Source organism: Oryzias latipes, chromosome 12, assembly GCF_002234675.1.
Source record: "Oryzias latipes chromosome 12, ASM223467v1".
Taxonomy (NCBI): domain Eukaryota; kingdom Metazoa; phylum Chordata; class Actinopteri; order Beloniformes; family Adrianichthyidae; genus Oryzias; species Oryzias latipes.
Window position 1 is genome coordinate 1,463,300 of NC_019870.2, and position 16,722 is coordinate 1,480,021.

At 47.6% G+C, this 16,722-nt stretch overlaps 1 protein-coding gene across 1 annotated transcript; it reads left to right on the forward strand.

The window, feature by feature from the left end:
• The first annotated feature begins 119 nt into the window (after positions 1 to 119).
• On the forward strand, positions 120 to 15,786 carry naa25 (N(alpha)-acetyltransferase 25, NatB auxiliary subunit). The gene is made up of 24 exons (XM_011493769.3): positions 120 to 249; positions 2,581 to 2,666; positions 4,137 to 4,275; positions 4,354 to 4,472; positions 4,545 to 4,619; positions 4,693 to 4,800; positions 5,929 to 6,007; positions 6,091 to 6,202; positions 6,625 to 6,714; positions 6,784 to 6,956; positions 7,026 to 7,138; positions 7,210 to 7,417; positions 7,494 to 7,583; positions 7,653 to 7,833; positions 11,508 to 11,607; positions 11,690 to 11,841; positions 11,920 to 12,045; positions 12,114 to 12,357; positions 12,619 to 12,742; positions 12,819 to 12,884; positions 12,949 to 13,046; positions 13,125 to 13,235; positions 13,314 to 13,454; positions 14,055 to 15,786. Exons 1-24 carry the CDS (start codon positions 192 to 194, stop codon positions 14,175 to 14,177), a joined length of 2,916 nt encoding a protein of 971 aa, XP_011492071.1. The 5' UTR covers positions 120 to 191; the 3' UTR covers positions 14,178 to 15,786.
• The last annotated feature ends 936 nt before the right edge of the window (positions 15,787 to 16,722 follow it).

The window sequence follows — 16,722 nt, forward strand, 5'->3', positions numbered from 1 at the left end:
AAAGAAAAAAAAGGGTAGCACTTTACGGTCAATATTAATAATTATAATAAATGATTGTAATTTTATCTCTCTAACTTTTTTTATTTTGCCACTCTGGGCTTCCATATCTTCACGCTCAATCCTTCCTAATCGCTGCTAATGCAGCCTTCACTGCGCATGCGCGAACTGTTTCTCAGCAGGTAAATTCCACCATGGCGGCGAGAGGCCATGTGCAGGACCCCAACGACAGGAGGCTCAGACCCATATACGGTGAGGTTTCAAAGGAAAGGTGGATCGGTTGTGTGTTGAAGGGTTCGTTACGCGCGGGCCCGTCCTGCCCCGGGCCGGTTTGGTTTAACCGGAACCGCTGGGGGGTGATTTGGGGGCAATGATGCGGCCCCTCCAGCTGCAGCCCCGGACTGTGCTGCCAGCTTTCGCCGATGACTGAGCACCTCGCCCGGTGTGGCGCCAGGCCCGGGAACGGCGGTTTCTGTCAATGGCGATCCGGTGATATTAGAAAGCGTCCGTCGGTTCGTGGGGGTTGTGGAGCCGTTCTGAGCGGAGCTTTGTGTCGGTCCGGCGCCTCAAAGTCAAAGCGGGCTCTGGTTGAGCTAACGCTGAGTTTGACAGCTAGCTCAGCCGGCTAACGTGCTGGAGAGCCGGCGTGTCAGTCCGGAGACGCTGCCGGGAGAGGAACGTCAACTCCTGCAATGGCTTTGCTTTGGGGCGTCTGTGTCTGGACCGGGATCCGTCCCCAAACCGGAGCCGCTTTATATTTATCCCCCCGTTAGCTTAACGGATTGGCGTCGCTAGCATTAGCATGGTAGCAGAAAGGACAAAGCTGCAAGCTAGCTGTAGCGGCAGGCTAGCTGTCAGAGCTCGGGGCAAATATTTGGGACTATTTGGAGCCCCGGGATGGATCAGCTGCTCCTCCAAGGATATTTAAATATATGCCAGGTAAAAGAGCAAAACTCTGAACAGTTTCAGGATTCAAGTGTTTTCGCTTTATCAATATAATGCGTTAAATCTGCAATTTGCCCCTAGTATATCTGTGTAATGACATGTTTGGACTGTTTGAGGCAGAATGAGGCCCGGTTCGGTTCTGATAATCTGTTAAAGTCCAGATTCTTCAGATCCTTCAGGGCAATTTGGACCAGAATGGATGAAGTGTTTGCAGTTTGGTCAGAATAGTTTGTGGGCTGAGGTTTAACGCTGGAAAGACGACCGGACCATAAATCAAACCTAAATGTAAAGTTTGAGATCTTGGAGGAGCTGGTTCCGTCCATGTGCGGCACAGCAGATCTCTGAGATCTGGTCGCCTTGTGGATCTGAAAAGCGTGGGGGGCTCCTCATGACAGTGATGCTGAGGGGGCTCTTCTCTGTTCCACCGGCCTTTATGAGAGCAGACGGGCGTCCGGCGTGCAGGACGGGAAGACGCCAACCCGCTCAGAGGTGGACGGTTCCTCAGCGTGTCTCACGCCGGCCCCCATGCCTCCTGGTGATGGTTTGAGCTGAGAGAACAGACGTGACATCATGAGGCCGCCGTCCGACGGTTAAATTTAACACCCAGCTGTCCACGGCGGGTCGGGGGCCCCCTCTTTGTGTTTACGGCGTGAATTCCTGCCGTCGCTCGGCAGATGAGCTTCACCTTCACAGCAGCCCCGGAGGAGAAACGCTCAGCGGTGGGGGAACACCTCCACTAATGAAGATGTGCTCATTTTTACAGAGAATTATGACCAAGGACACGTGTGTCCTTCTGTTCATTCTCCCGTTATCTTTACTGCACTGAAACACAGAAAAATGGCCGGAATGCCAGACGATCAACACCGAGACACAGAACAAAACCCACTAAAATGAACCAGGTTCACCTAAACTTCCTGTCTGTAAAAATGGAGAAAAGTGAAAAAAGTCCCTGCTTGATGTCATAAAACCATGTTTTCATACAGAAGAATTAGGTTCTAGTCTTTCTTTGGCTTAAATGTCAACAGACTCATTTCTGAGAACCTTTGAATTTAGTCCATGGGTCTCTATCCTGTTTTTCTTAAGCCTTTCAGAGGGAAATATATCCATAACATATTACATTTGGCGCACTAAAGAACATTTTTTCTATAAATTAGTAACAATTTTCACGCCTGGATCTCTGGGGCTCCGCCTTTCTCTCCGTGTGGGCGCCGCCCATTTCCTGACGTCATCCTAAAGGTCGGCCTCGGCAGCGTGTTTCTCCGGGAATAAACAAACGACATCCAAACGTTTGCAAAGACGGTTTAGACAAGTTTAGCCGATCACAGAGAAAGTGGGCGTGTCTGTTAGCCTGGGGGCGGGTGGGTCCTCACGTTGTGATGTCACAATGTGAGGACCCCTTCCTTTTCATGGATTGGAAGGGGCTGGTGCTCAGAGAGGAAGGGGTTGTTCTGTGTGAGGAATGAACAATATAATACACTTTAAAGCTCAAATAATAGATCTAGCATGGTGTAGGCCTTTTAAAGAAGGGAGTCTTTAGAAAAGGCTTGAAAGTATCTGTTATCAGAACGAATCAGATGATAAAAGGTCTAGATTCTCTTTGAATGAAGGTTTTTACTTATAACAGTGTTTTTCCCCCAGATTACCTGGATAATGGCAACAATAAAATGGCCATCCAGCAGGCAGACAAGCTGCTGAAGAAACATAAGGACCTGCACTGTGCCAAGGTGAGCTGAGCCTCGGCTCAACTTTGTCTGAAGGCCCAACGTCCGCTTCTTTGGAACGCTTTCTCAGATTTGGTGATTTTTAGACCATTTTCAGTTTTTCACGTTGATGGTTTCAGTACATTCAGCATAAAGCAAACTCAAACTCAGTCAGGAGCTTCTCTGATTGGTGGAAGGGCCGTTCTGAATCCAGACGTTGAGTTTTTAGGGACATTTCTGTAGATTTGTGTGTTTCTGTGTTGGTACAGTAAAGGGGGTGTTAACCTTTTGAAGGCCTGGTCAGCAGCTCAAAGGAGGAGTTTCTGTTTTTAAACCCGGGAGCTCTGCTGGAAAAGGCCGGCTTCACGTCCAACACGGAGCTGCCTTCTGTTCTCTCTGGACTCTCCGTAAATCCGGCCGATTCCCATCTTTCCGCGTTTTCTCTTCTCCCAAGAGGAAACGTTGGACTCGGGAAGCCGTTTCTCTCAGACGAGGAACTCGGATGGTTTTTATGCTTCACTGAACTGCAGTCAAACCGAGACAGTAGTCGGTAGTTATAGTGTAGATTTTGAGCTGGAAAACACACTAGAATGAAGTTTGTTCATTTAAATAAGACCTTTATTCACAAATGACTTAAAAAACGGAAATAACGTGTATTTGTGCAAATATTTAGCACCAAAATATGTGAGATGTTTAATGCAGAGATGAGAGAAGACGGGTCCATCAGAACCGCCGACTGATCGGAAACTGGACTGACGGACTGAGTGTGATGTCATCCACAGAAAATGGGTTACATCCGGCTCCAACCAAGGCTACGCTGACTTTTCGCATCAGTAGTGATTTCACCTTTAAATTGTTATTCAGGTGTGGAAATGGGTCCATTTTGACCCCAAGAGCTAAAATGAACAAAAGGGGAAATTTTTGAGTAAAGTTGAAAAAAAGACATTAAAACCAATAAAAAGCATTTGTTTTAACCTAAGGATAACGTAATCGTATATTTGTGCTGCTTTTAAACAAAAGTCCCACTGTGGGTTTTTTTAGGATCTTAGTCCTAAAGGAAAATCACATTTTTTTCTGGTAAAGATGAATTTTATATGGATCAATAAGTGAATGACCGGATTTTTAAGTCATTTCTCTGAACCTTTTACAGAATCAACCCTTTGAAAACCTTCTTGTTTGCCTTTCATATTGAATTCAAAGTTCCTGAAGAGCTTCACATGACCACAGGATGTCACGGTTTAGCTCCTAATGACTTCCTGTCGGGGTCTCGGAGGCCGCCGGTCTGGTGGACGGCTGCAACAATCCGCTCCGATCGTCACGCCGAAGAGCTTCAGCTTTTAGGTCGATGTTATCCACAGATGGACCCGCCCCGTTTCTGTCTCTATCGCAGATGTTCCTGTGGTTCCTCCGGTCCTGTTCTCTCTTTGGTCACAGCTGTTCATTGTTCTGGAAACTCCCTGAAATGCTGGGTCTCCGTCTGTCCGTCTCCTGCAGGTCCTGAAGGCCATCGGCCTCCAGAGGACGGGGAAGCAGGACGAGGCCTTCTCCTTAGCTCAGGAGGTCACCACCCTGGAACCCACAGACGACAACTCCCTCCAAGCCCTGACCATACTGTACAGAGAGATGCACCGGCGTGAGTACACACCGCTCCCGCACGCCGCCGTTTGCCCCGCGGGGACCGAGTGTTAAACGCCGACCGTGTCCTTCACAGCCGAGCTGGTCACCAAGCTGTACGAGGCCGCCGTGAAGAAGGTTCCTCTCAGCGAAGAGTATCACTCTCACCTCTTCATGGCGTATGCGCGCGTGGGGGAGTACAAGAAGATGCAGCAGGTGCTCCGCTGGTGATGAATGATGGCAGTGTGATGAGAATCACAAGAGGATGACTGTGTCTTCTCGCCACAGGCAGGAATGGCCTTGTACAAAATCGTCCCCAAGAATCCCTATTACTTCTGGTCCGTCATGAGTCTGGTGATGCAGGTAGGAGTTCGCCTTCATGCTTTGCTGAACGGCTTTTCCAGAAAAAACTAAACATCGTCGCCTGTTGTCGAAGGCAATCTCCGCACAAGATGATAAGCTGGCCCAGACCATGTTCCTGCCGCTGGCCGAGCGGATGGTGGAGAAGATGGTCAGAGAGGACAAGATTGAAGCAGAAGCAGAGGTGAGGCTGTCGTCTGCATAGAGTTTGACTCAAAACCTGGATGTACTTTCCAACCGGGCCTTTTCTCTTTCATCAATGTTGATGGGTTTGGGCTTTAACTCCATCAACACCAGAGCTTCAGCTCCACTGTTGACGGTCTTTAAGTTACCGTTACTCTTCAGCCGTTCATGCAGTCGACAGAAATCCGGCAGATTCTGAAGCTGAGATTAGCCGTTTTACGCAATTAACCTAAGCTGGAGAACAGCAGTTGCAACACTTTAATGTAGAATGTTTCACACTTTAAGTAAAGTGGTGAGTAGATTTAATGCTGCTTTGCACCAATATGCTTTGTTCCGTAAAGATTTGCACAGATCTTAATGTGTTTTGTAATTGTTTTGCACATATCTGAAGCAGCCTTCTGCAGTAGTAATAGTTTGCAGTAGACGGTTTGTTATTTTGCTGTTGCCAGTGACAGTAAAGCCCCACTTCAGTGAAAATGGTGGCTTTAATGTGTTATTGTTGCATTTTTCTCATGATATAAAATAATTGAAGTTTAAGACTGCGTTCCTGAGTATTATTCAAATTGTGATGGAGGAGAAACGGAAACCTGTGGTTTGAAAAAGCTCTTACTTGTGACGCAGCAAAGTAAATGGGCGGGGCCAAAGTCTCCAAGCTCCGCCCCATGCTGATGCGTCCACCTGCAGACGATTAGAACCCATGAACGTGTTTGTTTTCCTGTTCTGAGCTGGAATCTGGATCTAAACTGTTCGGCTGCACAGATCTGATGCTGCTGCGGTTTTTGCTGCGGTGCTGATGTTGGGTTGGGGGTGTTGGTAAGGAACTCGTGCTGCTCTGCAGAAACTATGTCCTAGCATTTTAGAGCTTGGCTAAAAGCAGCATAATTATAATGAATAACTTGAACTTTGAAAATGGTCGGCTCCAAATTCTGCTTTCTAACACTTCCTCCTGCTTTTACTTTGAAATTTAACTTGATGGAGTTTTTGTTTAGTTATTTTATAAATAACAAAAAGGTTTTAGTGTTTTAACACTTTAGTTTGTGTCGAGATAAACCGGAAACCAAGGCTTCATCTCTGCTTTGAGTCGTCCCTTATTTTGAAGGAGCGGCGTGTTTGTCTTCACTTCCTGTAGGTGCAGCTCTACTTCATGATCCTGGAGCGTTTGGGGAAATGCGTGGAGGCTCTGGAGGTGATCCGGGGTCCGCTGGGAGGTAGGTGGACGGCGCGGGTCCACGGGGGCGTGGCGGGTGGCGTTCAGGCGGGTGCAGACCGGTGCTGTGGCGTCTTCCCTCAGAGAAGCTGACCAGCGAGCTGCAGAGCAGAGAGAGCAAGTGCATGATGCTGTACCGCCGGCTGGAGCGCTGGCCCGAGTGCAACGCCCTCGCCCACAAGCTGCTCCTCAAAAAGTGAGTGCAGGCGTTACCCGGACAAGCCCCCGAGTCATGTGACCTGCTGCTCCGCGTCCTTCAGTCTGTGAGCAAACGGTCTTCGCCTTCTATTGGCAGACAGTCTGATGCATGAATGCGTCTTACCCACACCCCAGAGTTATTATGGGATGGCAGAGGGATTTGGACCTGCTGCGTTTGGCTTTGACAGTTTCTGTGTTGTATTTCCCGCCTTATTATCTTAGAAATGTAGAAATGTTTTCTCCTTTGATGTTTATCCGTGTTATTAAGACAGAAGCTGCAGAAACGGCTGAACTTCTGGTACCGTTTGGTGTTTCTGTGGAACAGTTCTGGGTCTGTCGTCAGATCCTCCAGAACCACCAGGACCGGTGTCTGTCTTTGTTTTGGGTTCTGAGCTGACGTGATGTCGTGTTTGTTCGCAGCCCTGATGATTGGCAGTTCTACCCCGCCTACTTCGACTCTCTCTTCCAGCTGCTGGATCGGTCGTGGAGTCCTCCAGAGGAGGGCGAGCAGTGAGTCCAGCTCCCAGCTCTTTGTGGGTTTGGATTGTTCCGGTTCTGGTTCATTGTTTTCGTCTGCAGCTGCCCGGAGGGCCCGGTCCATCACTCGGTGGCTGACGTGGTGCGGTTTGTGGAGGAGAGGATTAAGGGCGAGGAGGGCAAGGAGTCGCGTTCCCTCAGAGGGCCGTATTTGGCTCGCCTGGAGTTGATCCAGCGGCTGAGGGAGCGAGGCTGTCCGGAGGAGAGCATGCTGGGTAAGACTGCACCTGCACGCCGCCGTCTCCTGGTTGGCGCCGCTGCTGACGCTCTTTGGCTCTGAGCAGGGGAGCCTTTGGAGCTGATGGTGCAGTTCTTTCAGAGGTTTGGGGACAAACCGTGCTGCATCACGGACCTGAAGATCTATCTGCACCTGCTGTCCCCCGACCAGCACGTTCAGGTACGAGGCCCCGCCAGCCCCCACCGCCGGCCGAGACGGCGCCTTCGGTAAATCCTTGCGTTTCCGTGCAGTTCATCAACCGGCTGAGTGACGGCGTCCCACTGGGGCAGCGGGAAGGGGAGGTGCCGGCCTTTCCGGAGGACACCAAAGCTCTGCAGAGGCACCTGTGCGTCTGCCAGCTGAGCCGGGCGCTGGGCCTGCACCACGCCCTGGACCCCGACGGGAAACTGCGGCTGATAGCCGAACTGAAGGCGCACTACCGCCACGGACTCAAGTTTGGTTCGTCTCTTTCTTTCACTCGTAACTGGACGCTTCTGTTGTCTTTTATTGATATTCAGGGTTTTTTTTCAAACAGGGAAGAACGCTCTGAAGACGGAGCTGCAGTTCTCTGACATGTACTGTCTGATGGCGGCGCACGTCTACATCGACCTGTGGGCGGAGACCAGTGAGTGCGCCGCTGCAGGTCAGCTCCTCCTCCTCTCCTGCGGTGAATCTGACGGCTGTTTCTGTGCAGACGACCAGAGCATGGCGTGGCGATGCCTGGGCCTCCTGCAGGAGGGGCTGTCGCACAGCTCCTCCAATGCGCAGTTCAAGCTGCTGCTGCTGCTGCTCTACTGCCGCCTGGGGGCCTTTGAGCCGGTGGTGGACCTCTACTCCAGCCTGGACGCCAAACACGTTCAGCACGACACCATCGGGTTGGTACCGGCACGTGATGGACGGGTTGCTAGAATCCAAGTTTGTGGAAACAGTGGGGTGAAAAAGTATTCAGTCAGCCACTGATTGTTCAAGTTCTCCCACTTGAAAGATGAGAGACGCCTGTAACTTTCATCATAGGTTAACCTCAACTACGAGAGACAAATGAGATGCAGAAAATCACATTGACTGATTTTTAAAGAATTTATTTGTCAACTATGGTGGAAAATGCGTATCAGGAATGCAGATGGAATGCAGATCTCCTCTAGAGCAGTAATGGTTTGGTCCATTCCTCCATGCAGATCTCCTCTAGAGCAGTGATGGTTTGGTCCATTCCTCCATGCAGATCTCCTCTAGAGCAGTCGTGTTTTGGTCCATTCCTCCATGCAGATCTCCTCTAGAGCAGTCGTGTTTTGGTCCATTCCTCCATGCAGATCTCCTCTAGAGCAGTCGTGTTTTGGTCCATTCCTCCATGCAGATCTCCTCTAGAGCAGTCATGTCTTGGTCCATTCCTCCATGCAGATCTCCTCTAGAGTAGTGATGGTTTGGTCCATTCCTCCATGCAGATCTCCTCTAGAGCAGTGGTGTTTTGGTCCATTCCTCCATGCAGATCTCCTCTAGAGCAGTCGTGTTTTGGTCCATTCCTCCATGCAGATCTCCTCTAGAACTGTGATGTTTTGGTCCATTCCTCCATGCAGATCTCCTCTAGAGCAGTCGTGTTTTGGTCCATTCCTCCATGCAGATCTCCTCTAGAACTGTGATGTTTTGGTCCATTCCTCCATGCAGATCTCCTCTAGAACTGTGATGTTTTGGTCCATTCCTCCATGCAGATCTCCTCTAGAACTGTGATGTTTTGGTCCATTCCTCCATGCAGATCTCCTCTAGAGCAGTGATGGTTTGGTCCATTCCTCCATGCAGATCTCCTCTAGAGCAGTGATGTTTTGGTCCATTCCTCCATGCAGATCTCCTCTAGAGCAGTCGTGTTTTGGTCCATTCCTCCATGCAGATCTCCTCTAGAACTGTGATGTTTTGGTCCATTCCTCCATGCAGATCTCCTCTAGAACTGTGATGTTTTGGTCCATTCCTCCATGCAGATCTCCTCTAGAACTGTGATGTTTTGGTCCATTCCTCCATGCAGATCTCCTCTAGAGCAGTGGTGGTTTGGTCCATTCCTCCATGCAGATCTCCTCTAGAACTGTGATGTTTTGGTCCATTCCTCCATGCAGATCTCCTCTAGAACTGTGATGTTTTGGTCCATTCCTCCATGCAGATCTCCTCTAGAACTGTGATGTTTTGGTCCATTCCTCCATGCAGATCTCCTCTAGAGCAGTCATGTTTTGGTCCATTCCTCCATGCAGATCTCCTCTACAGCAGTCATGTTTTGGTCCATTCCTCCATGCAGATCTCCTCTACAGCAGTCATGTTTTGGTCCATTCCTCCATGCAGATCTCCTCTAGAGCAGTCGTGTTTTGGTCCATTCCTCCATGCAGATCTCCTCTAGAACTGTGATGTTTTGGTCCATTCCTCCATGCAGATCTCCTCTAGAACTGTGATGTTTTGGTCCATTCCTCCATGCAGATCTCCTCTAGAACTGTGATGTTTTGGTCCATTCCTCCATGCAGATCTCCTCTAGAGCAGTGGTGGTTTGGTCCATTCCTCCATGCAGATCTCCTCTAGAGCCTTCATGTTGTGGGGCCGTGCTGGGAAACACAGACTTTCAACTCCCTCCAAAGATTTTCTGTGGGGTTGACATCTGGAGACTGGCTAGGCCACTCCAGGACCTTGAAATGCTTCTTATGAAGCCACTCCTCCGTTACCCAGGCAACGTGTGTTTGGGATGGTTGTCCTGCTGAAAGACCATGTTTTACCACAGTGGAGTTTGGAGTGTGACTGTCTGAGGTTGTGGACAGGTGTCTTTCTGTAGATAACCAGTTCAAACGGGTGACATTAATACAGGTAACCAGTGGAGGACAGAGGATCGTCTATCTGTGAGAGACAGAAATATTTGTTTGTAGATGAACAAAAACTTATTTTCCACCATAATTTACTAAGAAATTCTTTCAAAATCAGTCGGTGTGATTTTCTGGATTTTTCTTCTCTTTTTGTCTCTCATAGTTGAGGTTTACCTATGATGGAAATTACAGGCCTCTAGAGGGAGAACTTGAACAATTGGTGGCTGACTGTTTTTTTTGCCCCAATGTATTTCCATAATCAGTCATTCTGTAAACAGAGTGCATCATGGGTAATGAAGTTCCTATTTCTGACAGTGATCTGACAATTTTAACATCTTGAAAAATTCCAACTAAGATAAAAAAAGTCTTTTACTTTTTCTACTAAATTAAACGAAATACCTGAAAAATACTTTGACTTCTTTTTCTTAGCCTTTCCCTTAATTCCTGAATGAACAAAAATATTTATTTATGCTCTGAAAAAATCGCAACATACGATTTTTAATGGTTTGCAGCTTCTTTTTAGTATGACGGAGAATAGATATTAGAATTAAGCCATAAAATTATGAGAATAATATATAAATTTTAAGACTGAAGTCGTACAATTATAAAAAAACGGACATAAAAAAAATCTTAATTTAAAATCTATTTAATGTAAAATATGTCAGAAAGAATTAAGTCATAAAACGATGGTAAAAATGTCTAAATTTTACAAGAATAGTTATACAATTTTAAGAAAATAAGACAAATATAAGATTAAAATTGTAATTTTATAGGAACAAATTCATAAAATTTAGGAAATTAAAACATTTTTAAAAGAATAGACAAAAAAAGTGAACAAAACGTCAAGATTTTTACAGAAAATAGTAAATTTATGGAACAGAGCTGAAATTATGTAAAATTTTGGCAAGAATAACGTGAAGTAAAAATGACATAATTTTAGAAGAATAAAACTACAAGTTTAAGGAAAAGACTGAAATCAAAATTGGAGCATTTTGGAGAAATGTAAAAAAGTTATGACAATAAAATTAAACACATATGTGAAATAAGTTGTAAAATTACTAGTAAAGTCTAAATTTTTCAAAAATGTTGGTGATAAAACATGTTTCATTCTTTTTTTCCAAGTCCAACTTTTATGAGATTAAAGTCAAGTAATTATTAGAAGAGGTCAAGATATGAAAAAGACTAAGTAATTCAGTCAAGTTTTTTCAAAATAAAGTTGTATTTACATGAAAATGAAGCTGTAAATGATCAGAGTCCGTCCCAGTTCTCTAAATGTATATCATATAAATAAACAGTGAATGATTATTGTTTAAACAATTAAAAATTAAACTTTTTATTTTCAAAGTAAAAGTACAAATTCTTGAAGCAGAAATTTATAACTTTATTCTTGTAAATAGTTCCCCCTCCCCTCCCATAATTTTATGACTTTATTCTCACATTTATTTATTTATTGTTGTCGTCATTATTGATGGCAGTTAAAGTCAACAAGTAGCAATAATTAAGCTTTTATTATCTGGCTCTTCCTTTAATGATCTCTGCCTCATTTAACCTTTTTTTTTGTTTAAATTAGTTAAATATTGCTAATTTAGGAAGCCGTGTCTGGCTGTGATGCATTAATCTGGCCGAAGGTTCAGAGACGATGGAGGCGACTAGAGCTCCAAGGAAATGAAGTCATTTTGGTTTTCAGTCGATTCTTCCTGACGGCAGAGTCTGGTGTTTTTCAGGTTCCTGCTCACGCGCTACGCTGAGCCTCTGGGCCAGTTTGCTGCAGCGTCTCAGTCCTGTAACTTCTCGCTCAGGTTTTTCCACTCCAATCAGAAAGATGTGAGTCCGTCCTTGTCCTCCGCTCCGCCTCCAGGCCTCCCCTGGTCTCTGACCCGCCCGCTGCATCTGTTTCCCCTCGCAGACCTCAGAGTACATCATCCAGGCCTACAAGTACGGCGCCTTTGAGAAGATCCCAGAGTTCATAGCTCTCAGGAACCGGCTGAATCAGTCGCTGCACTTCGCTCAGGTCCGGACCGAGAGGATGCTGCTGGACCTGCTCCTGGAGGCAGACATGTAAGCACCGGCGGGGGGGCAGCTGCAGTGCTGCAGCCACCAGTGCTGCACTGAGAGGGGGGTGTCTTTGGCTTTCAGCGTGTTGAGTCTGGAGGAGAGCGTCAAGGCGATGTCGCTGTGCGCCGAGGACGACGACGTCCCCTGGGACACTTTGAGGGACAACAGAGACCTCACTGTTTTCACCAACTGGGACCCTAAGGAGAGGTAAGGAGGCCTTTTCAGCAGCAGGAGCGTCCCGCAGCTGAGTCCAAACTCCCGTCGTCCTCCCGCAGACAGCTGAGCGACGACCAGCGGCGCCAGTCTCTGGAGGAGGAGTCCGTGTGGCTGCGGATACGGTCGCTAACGCTGCGCCTGGTGGCGGCGCTGGCGGCTCTGGGTCACACGGCGTCCCAGCAGAACTCTGAGATCAACAACGAGAACGGAGTCGGGGACAAGACGGCGGTCCTCAGCGGCCTGCTCACGCAGCTCAACCACACCCTGCAGACGGCTGCGCAGCTGGCAGAAAAACACATTAAGGTAGGGGTCTGCGGCGCAGACGTTCGGCTGCAAAGACCTGAGCAGCAGGACAGCAGCTGAACTAAACAGTCACAGAGATGCATTCTGGGGGAAAAGGAAGATTTTAGATTTCAGTCGTTTTTAGCAACTAAACCGACCCAAAACGTAAAAAACTACGAAATAAATAAAAATGCAACCTTTCACTGCATAAAAAACATCTTTCCAAGGATTTCCAAGATAAAAATAAAGCGTTTGCTTAAACTCCTCACCTCTGTGTTGCAGCCCCCCTTCCTGGGCCCCCCTTCCACCCGCCTGGCCGCGGCCCTGTCCGGCGGCAGCTGTCAGTGTCAGGCCGCAGCGCTGCAGCTCGCCGTCCATCTGCAGGAGCTGGAGACGGCGGGACTCGGTGAGGAGTCGGCACGCGCCGCTCTGAGGAGAGATGTGGAGATTCTTGCCTGATGCTTCTGCTTTTTCCTCCCCAGACGAGTCGAGCGAGCTCCAAACCCAAATGTGTAACAGCTTTAAATCCTTAATCGTTCAGCTTCAGGGTGAGCCGCCGCCGTCGGTCGCCTTTGATGCGCCGCGCCTCTCTGACGCTTCTGTCTTCCACAGAAATACTGAATAAATGCAAAGGAGATTTATTGGAAGTGAAAGGGAGCAGATTGAAAATCCAGCCCTCCTTTTTAGAAAACCTCATCTTCTTCGTAGAGGTGAGTCGACTCTGTTTGGGCTCAGAGGCGCCCCCTGCTGGTCTCCTATTTAATGGCACTCTGGCATTCTTTCCTCAGACAGTGACCTTAGTGTTGTGGGTGAGCAGCTACTGCGCCAAGATCCTCCGACCGCTCAAAACCAGTTTACAGAAGAAGAAGAAAAAGAAAAAGGAGACCCAGACAGCGCTGGTACGCTTCTCTGCCTCAAACCCTCCATGTGTGCCACGTGTGAGCGTCCTCTGTAACCGCGGCGCTGCTCTGTTGCAGCCGCCGGTGCTGTGCGGCTTCCAGGAGCTGACGGCGAGCTTGCAGGACCTGCTCGCCCAGACGCTGGAGCACATCAAGGCCCAGGAGGTCGCCGTGACGACCCTGAAACTGGCCAACTTGACCCTGGAAGGAAACACGCAGGTGGTTTTTGCCACGGTTTGGAAATTTGTTCTAGAATTTCAACATGTTTGAGGACAGAAATGGATTAAAAACAGAACATTTTATGAGATGATATATTTATTTTGGGTCGTATATTTGTATAATCAGCGCTGTATGTATATTAAGCCTATTATGAATAAGATAAATCCTGAAGGGTCAAATTAGATTCTGCTTAAATTGAGATTGTAAATAAAAAAAAGCCAAATTAAACATTTGAAAACAGTTTTAAATGTAAATTTGAAACTAGAATTTAAACTAATTTAATTTTGTTTTTTAAATATTTAATTTAAAAAAAACAAAGTAAAAGAGGTGAGATGAAAAAATGAATAACATCAGCTGTTACAACTAAACATTATTTTTCATTTAGAAACTAAGGTTTAAAGTTTTTTTTTCTACATTAAATTAAAAAATAAATTCAAATTTTCAATAATTTCTTCAAGTTTACAGTCTCTACCTTTGAGTTTAAAACGGTTTTGAAAAAATTTCTGACTTAAAATCTGTGTTTTATTCACTTAAAGTCCTAATTTGAAAGGCCAAACTGCCAAACTGCAGGGGAATGACGGCGCCGCTGTTGGTTTGCAGGAGGAGGCGGCGTTCTCCAAGGCGGCTGTGGACAAGGTGCAGAGCAGTTACCTGCGCTCGCTGCAGGAGGTGGGAGACCTGCTCAGGAAGAGGGTGGAGACTATAAAGAACCTGAAGATCTGAAGGCCATCACCCCCTCCAGCGTGACTGAAACCCCCCTCCAGCACCACCTGCTTCCTGCCCCGCCCACATCTGGACTCCCTCCTGCCGTCTGCGTTCATGACCTCCGTCTGCAGCTGCGAGCTTTGAGATGAACTCTGGAGTTTGAACATTCTTCTAGGAGACGAGTTCCTCCACAGAAATCTGTCTAGATCAAATTAGAAAGAAGGAATTTTGGCGGGAATTGTACATAGAGCTCCGCATACGGAGGGTTACGGCAGAACAAACCACTGTCCTCATAGCTTCTGGTGTCTCCATCGCAGCAACCTACATGTCCGAGGAGATGTGCTTCTTCAGCCGGCTGCTCCTTCCTGATGGACGGGTGAGAGCGGCCAGGCCGCCTCCGCCGCCGCTTCCCCATCAGGACGTTTTTTTTTTTTCTTTCTTTTCTGTGAGTCTTGTGTGTCGCTCCCACTGTGGACCCGGCGTGTCGTGTTGTTGAGAGAAGAGCTCAAATGATGGGATGTTTTATAAAGGCTCTCCTGGCCCGCTTCTTGTTTTTTATAGAAATTCTAAGGTCAAATCTGGGCATCTTTGACTGGACTGATTATTTAAGAAACCATGTTTGACTATCTTGAATGTTCACCCAAACCTGGTGGAGACAAACGTGTCGTTATGCAACCGATGGACGGCTGTGAGCGAAGTTCACGGTGTGGGACCGCGGATCGGCTTCAGGCCCGGCTCTGTCCTTCCAAACCATCTGACTGACTTTGGACCTGACGCTGAACGTCCCGGCGTTTTAGAGCAGCTACAGTAAAAAAACATCGGATCTGCAGACGCAGCATCCTGTCTGCAGACGGAGAACACTGACTGCAAACATCGCAGACGTCTGCAAACAGAGAACACTGACTGCAAACATCGCAGACGTCTGCAGACGGAGAACACTGACTGAAAACAGAGACCACAGCAGCATCCCGCCTGCAGACATCGCAGACGGAGAACACTGACTGCAAACATCGCAGACGTCTGCAGACGGAGAACACTGACTGCAAACAGAGACCACAGCAGCATCCCGCCTGCAGACATCGCAGACGTCTGCAGAAGGAGAACACTGACTGCAAACATCGCAGACGGAGAACACTGACTGCAAACAGAGACCACAGCAGCATCCCGCCTGCGGACATCGCAGACGTCTGCAGCCCCAACATCCTGCCTGCAAACATAAACAATCACTGCAACCCATCTACAAATGTCTGCATCTCCCTGTCTGCAATAATCAGACGTCTGCAGCTGCAGAATAACTGACTGCAGAGACATCTGCAGCACTACTGTTCCACCTAGAACTGCAGCAACCTATTTGCAGACTTTTTTTTTTTTTTTTTTTACCATTTTAGGAATTTGCCATGGAGTGTGGAATTCTAGTGACCCCCCCCCCCCCCCAGTTGCTGGTGGACTCTCAGATGCTGTGTACTTTTCCGCGTGGACTGGGATCGGTGAGGGGACGTCTGCGTCGCTGGGGTTCAGAGCTGGAGCTGAGCGTCTGGAGCGTCACGCCATCACCTTCTTTTGTTAGAAAATGGAAAACAGAAACACTGGAATGTCAGAGTTTTTTAAATAAAAGAATAAATGTGAGGAAGCGCTTGGTGTTCATTACGACCCGCAGGGACCGGAATGTGTTCAGTTTGACCCCCGCCACATACGCCAACAGTCACCAAAATGTTCACACGCCTCGAAAATAAATGTTTTAGCCCCACACCCCAAGACGATGACATCACTTGGGGCCGAAAATCGCTTATGGAGCCAAAATAATAATTTCCAAATGAAACCCAAACACACGTATCAGGGAAATCCACATGAAGTTTTTAAATTATTATGGGATGGCCAGAAAACCTTCAACTTGGTGGCCATTTATGGCAAAGTTTGAGATTTGGCAAATTTTTGTGTTTTTGTTTGAAAACATTGTAGTTTGTGAGATTTTTCACGACGTTCCACACACATGCTGCCAGCTTGCGTCTACAAACACCACAGAGGTCACTTTTCCCGCTCTCTCTCTGCTTTTCTGCTACTGAGCAGCGTCCTGCACCTACAGCAGTGTGATTTTACCAGGAAGAGGGCAGTTCTGCTCCAGTTCAGATGTAATATTTTACCAGTTTGAAGCTCTGACCTTTTCAACTAATGTAGTACTTTCAAGTTTGAGTAAAAGCTGTGAAAAAGAGAGAATCCAGCTCTGAAAGGTGTTGTGGGTGGCTCTCAAAAGAGCCGTTGTGGGTCAGTCCTTGGAGGACAGAAACAGGATTGTGGAGCTGCCATGGGTCTGCTCCCTCTGCAGGAAAGTGGATCATGAAGGAGTCTCTCAGCTGGAGAGCGTCTCTGCTGGCAGCAACCTTTCTGATCCCGTGCAGCGGCTGGTCTTCAGTTACCACGGCCTCATCACTGCAGGTTCCTGAGGTGCTGAGGTGCTGATGAAGCTGTGCAGAACACCAGAACTTCCCACTCTGGATCTTCAGTCAGGTCCAGCACAGACCCCACTGTGCAGAGAGCAGGCATTCTCCACAAGCAGCCGGGCTGG

Bases quoted from the DNA above. Each gene is read 5' to 3' on its own strand.
- naa25 (XM_011493769.3), top strand. From the start codon at position 192: ATGGCGGCGAGAGGCCATGTGCAGGACCCCAACGACAGGAGGCTCAGA. The intron at 12,358-12,618 runs GTAGGGGTCTGC...TCTGTGTTGCAG, and splicing joins TGGCAGAAAAACACATTAAG to CCCCCCTTCCTGGGCCCCCC. The intron at 13,236-13,313 runs GTACGCTTCTCT...GCTCTGTTGCAG, and splicing joins AGGAGACCCAGACAGCGCTG to CCGCCGGTGCTGTGCGGCTT.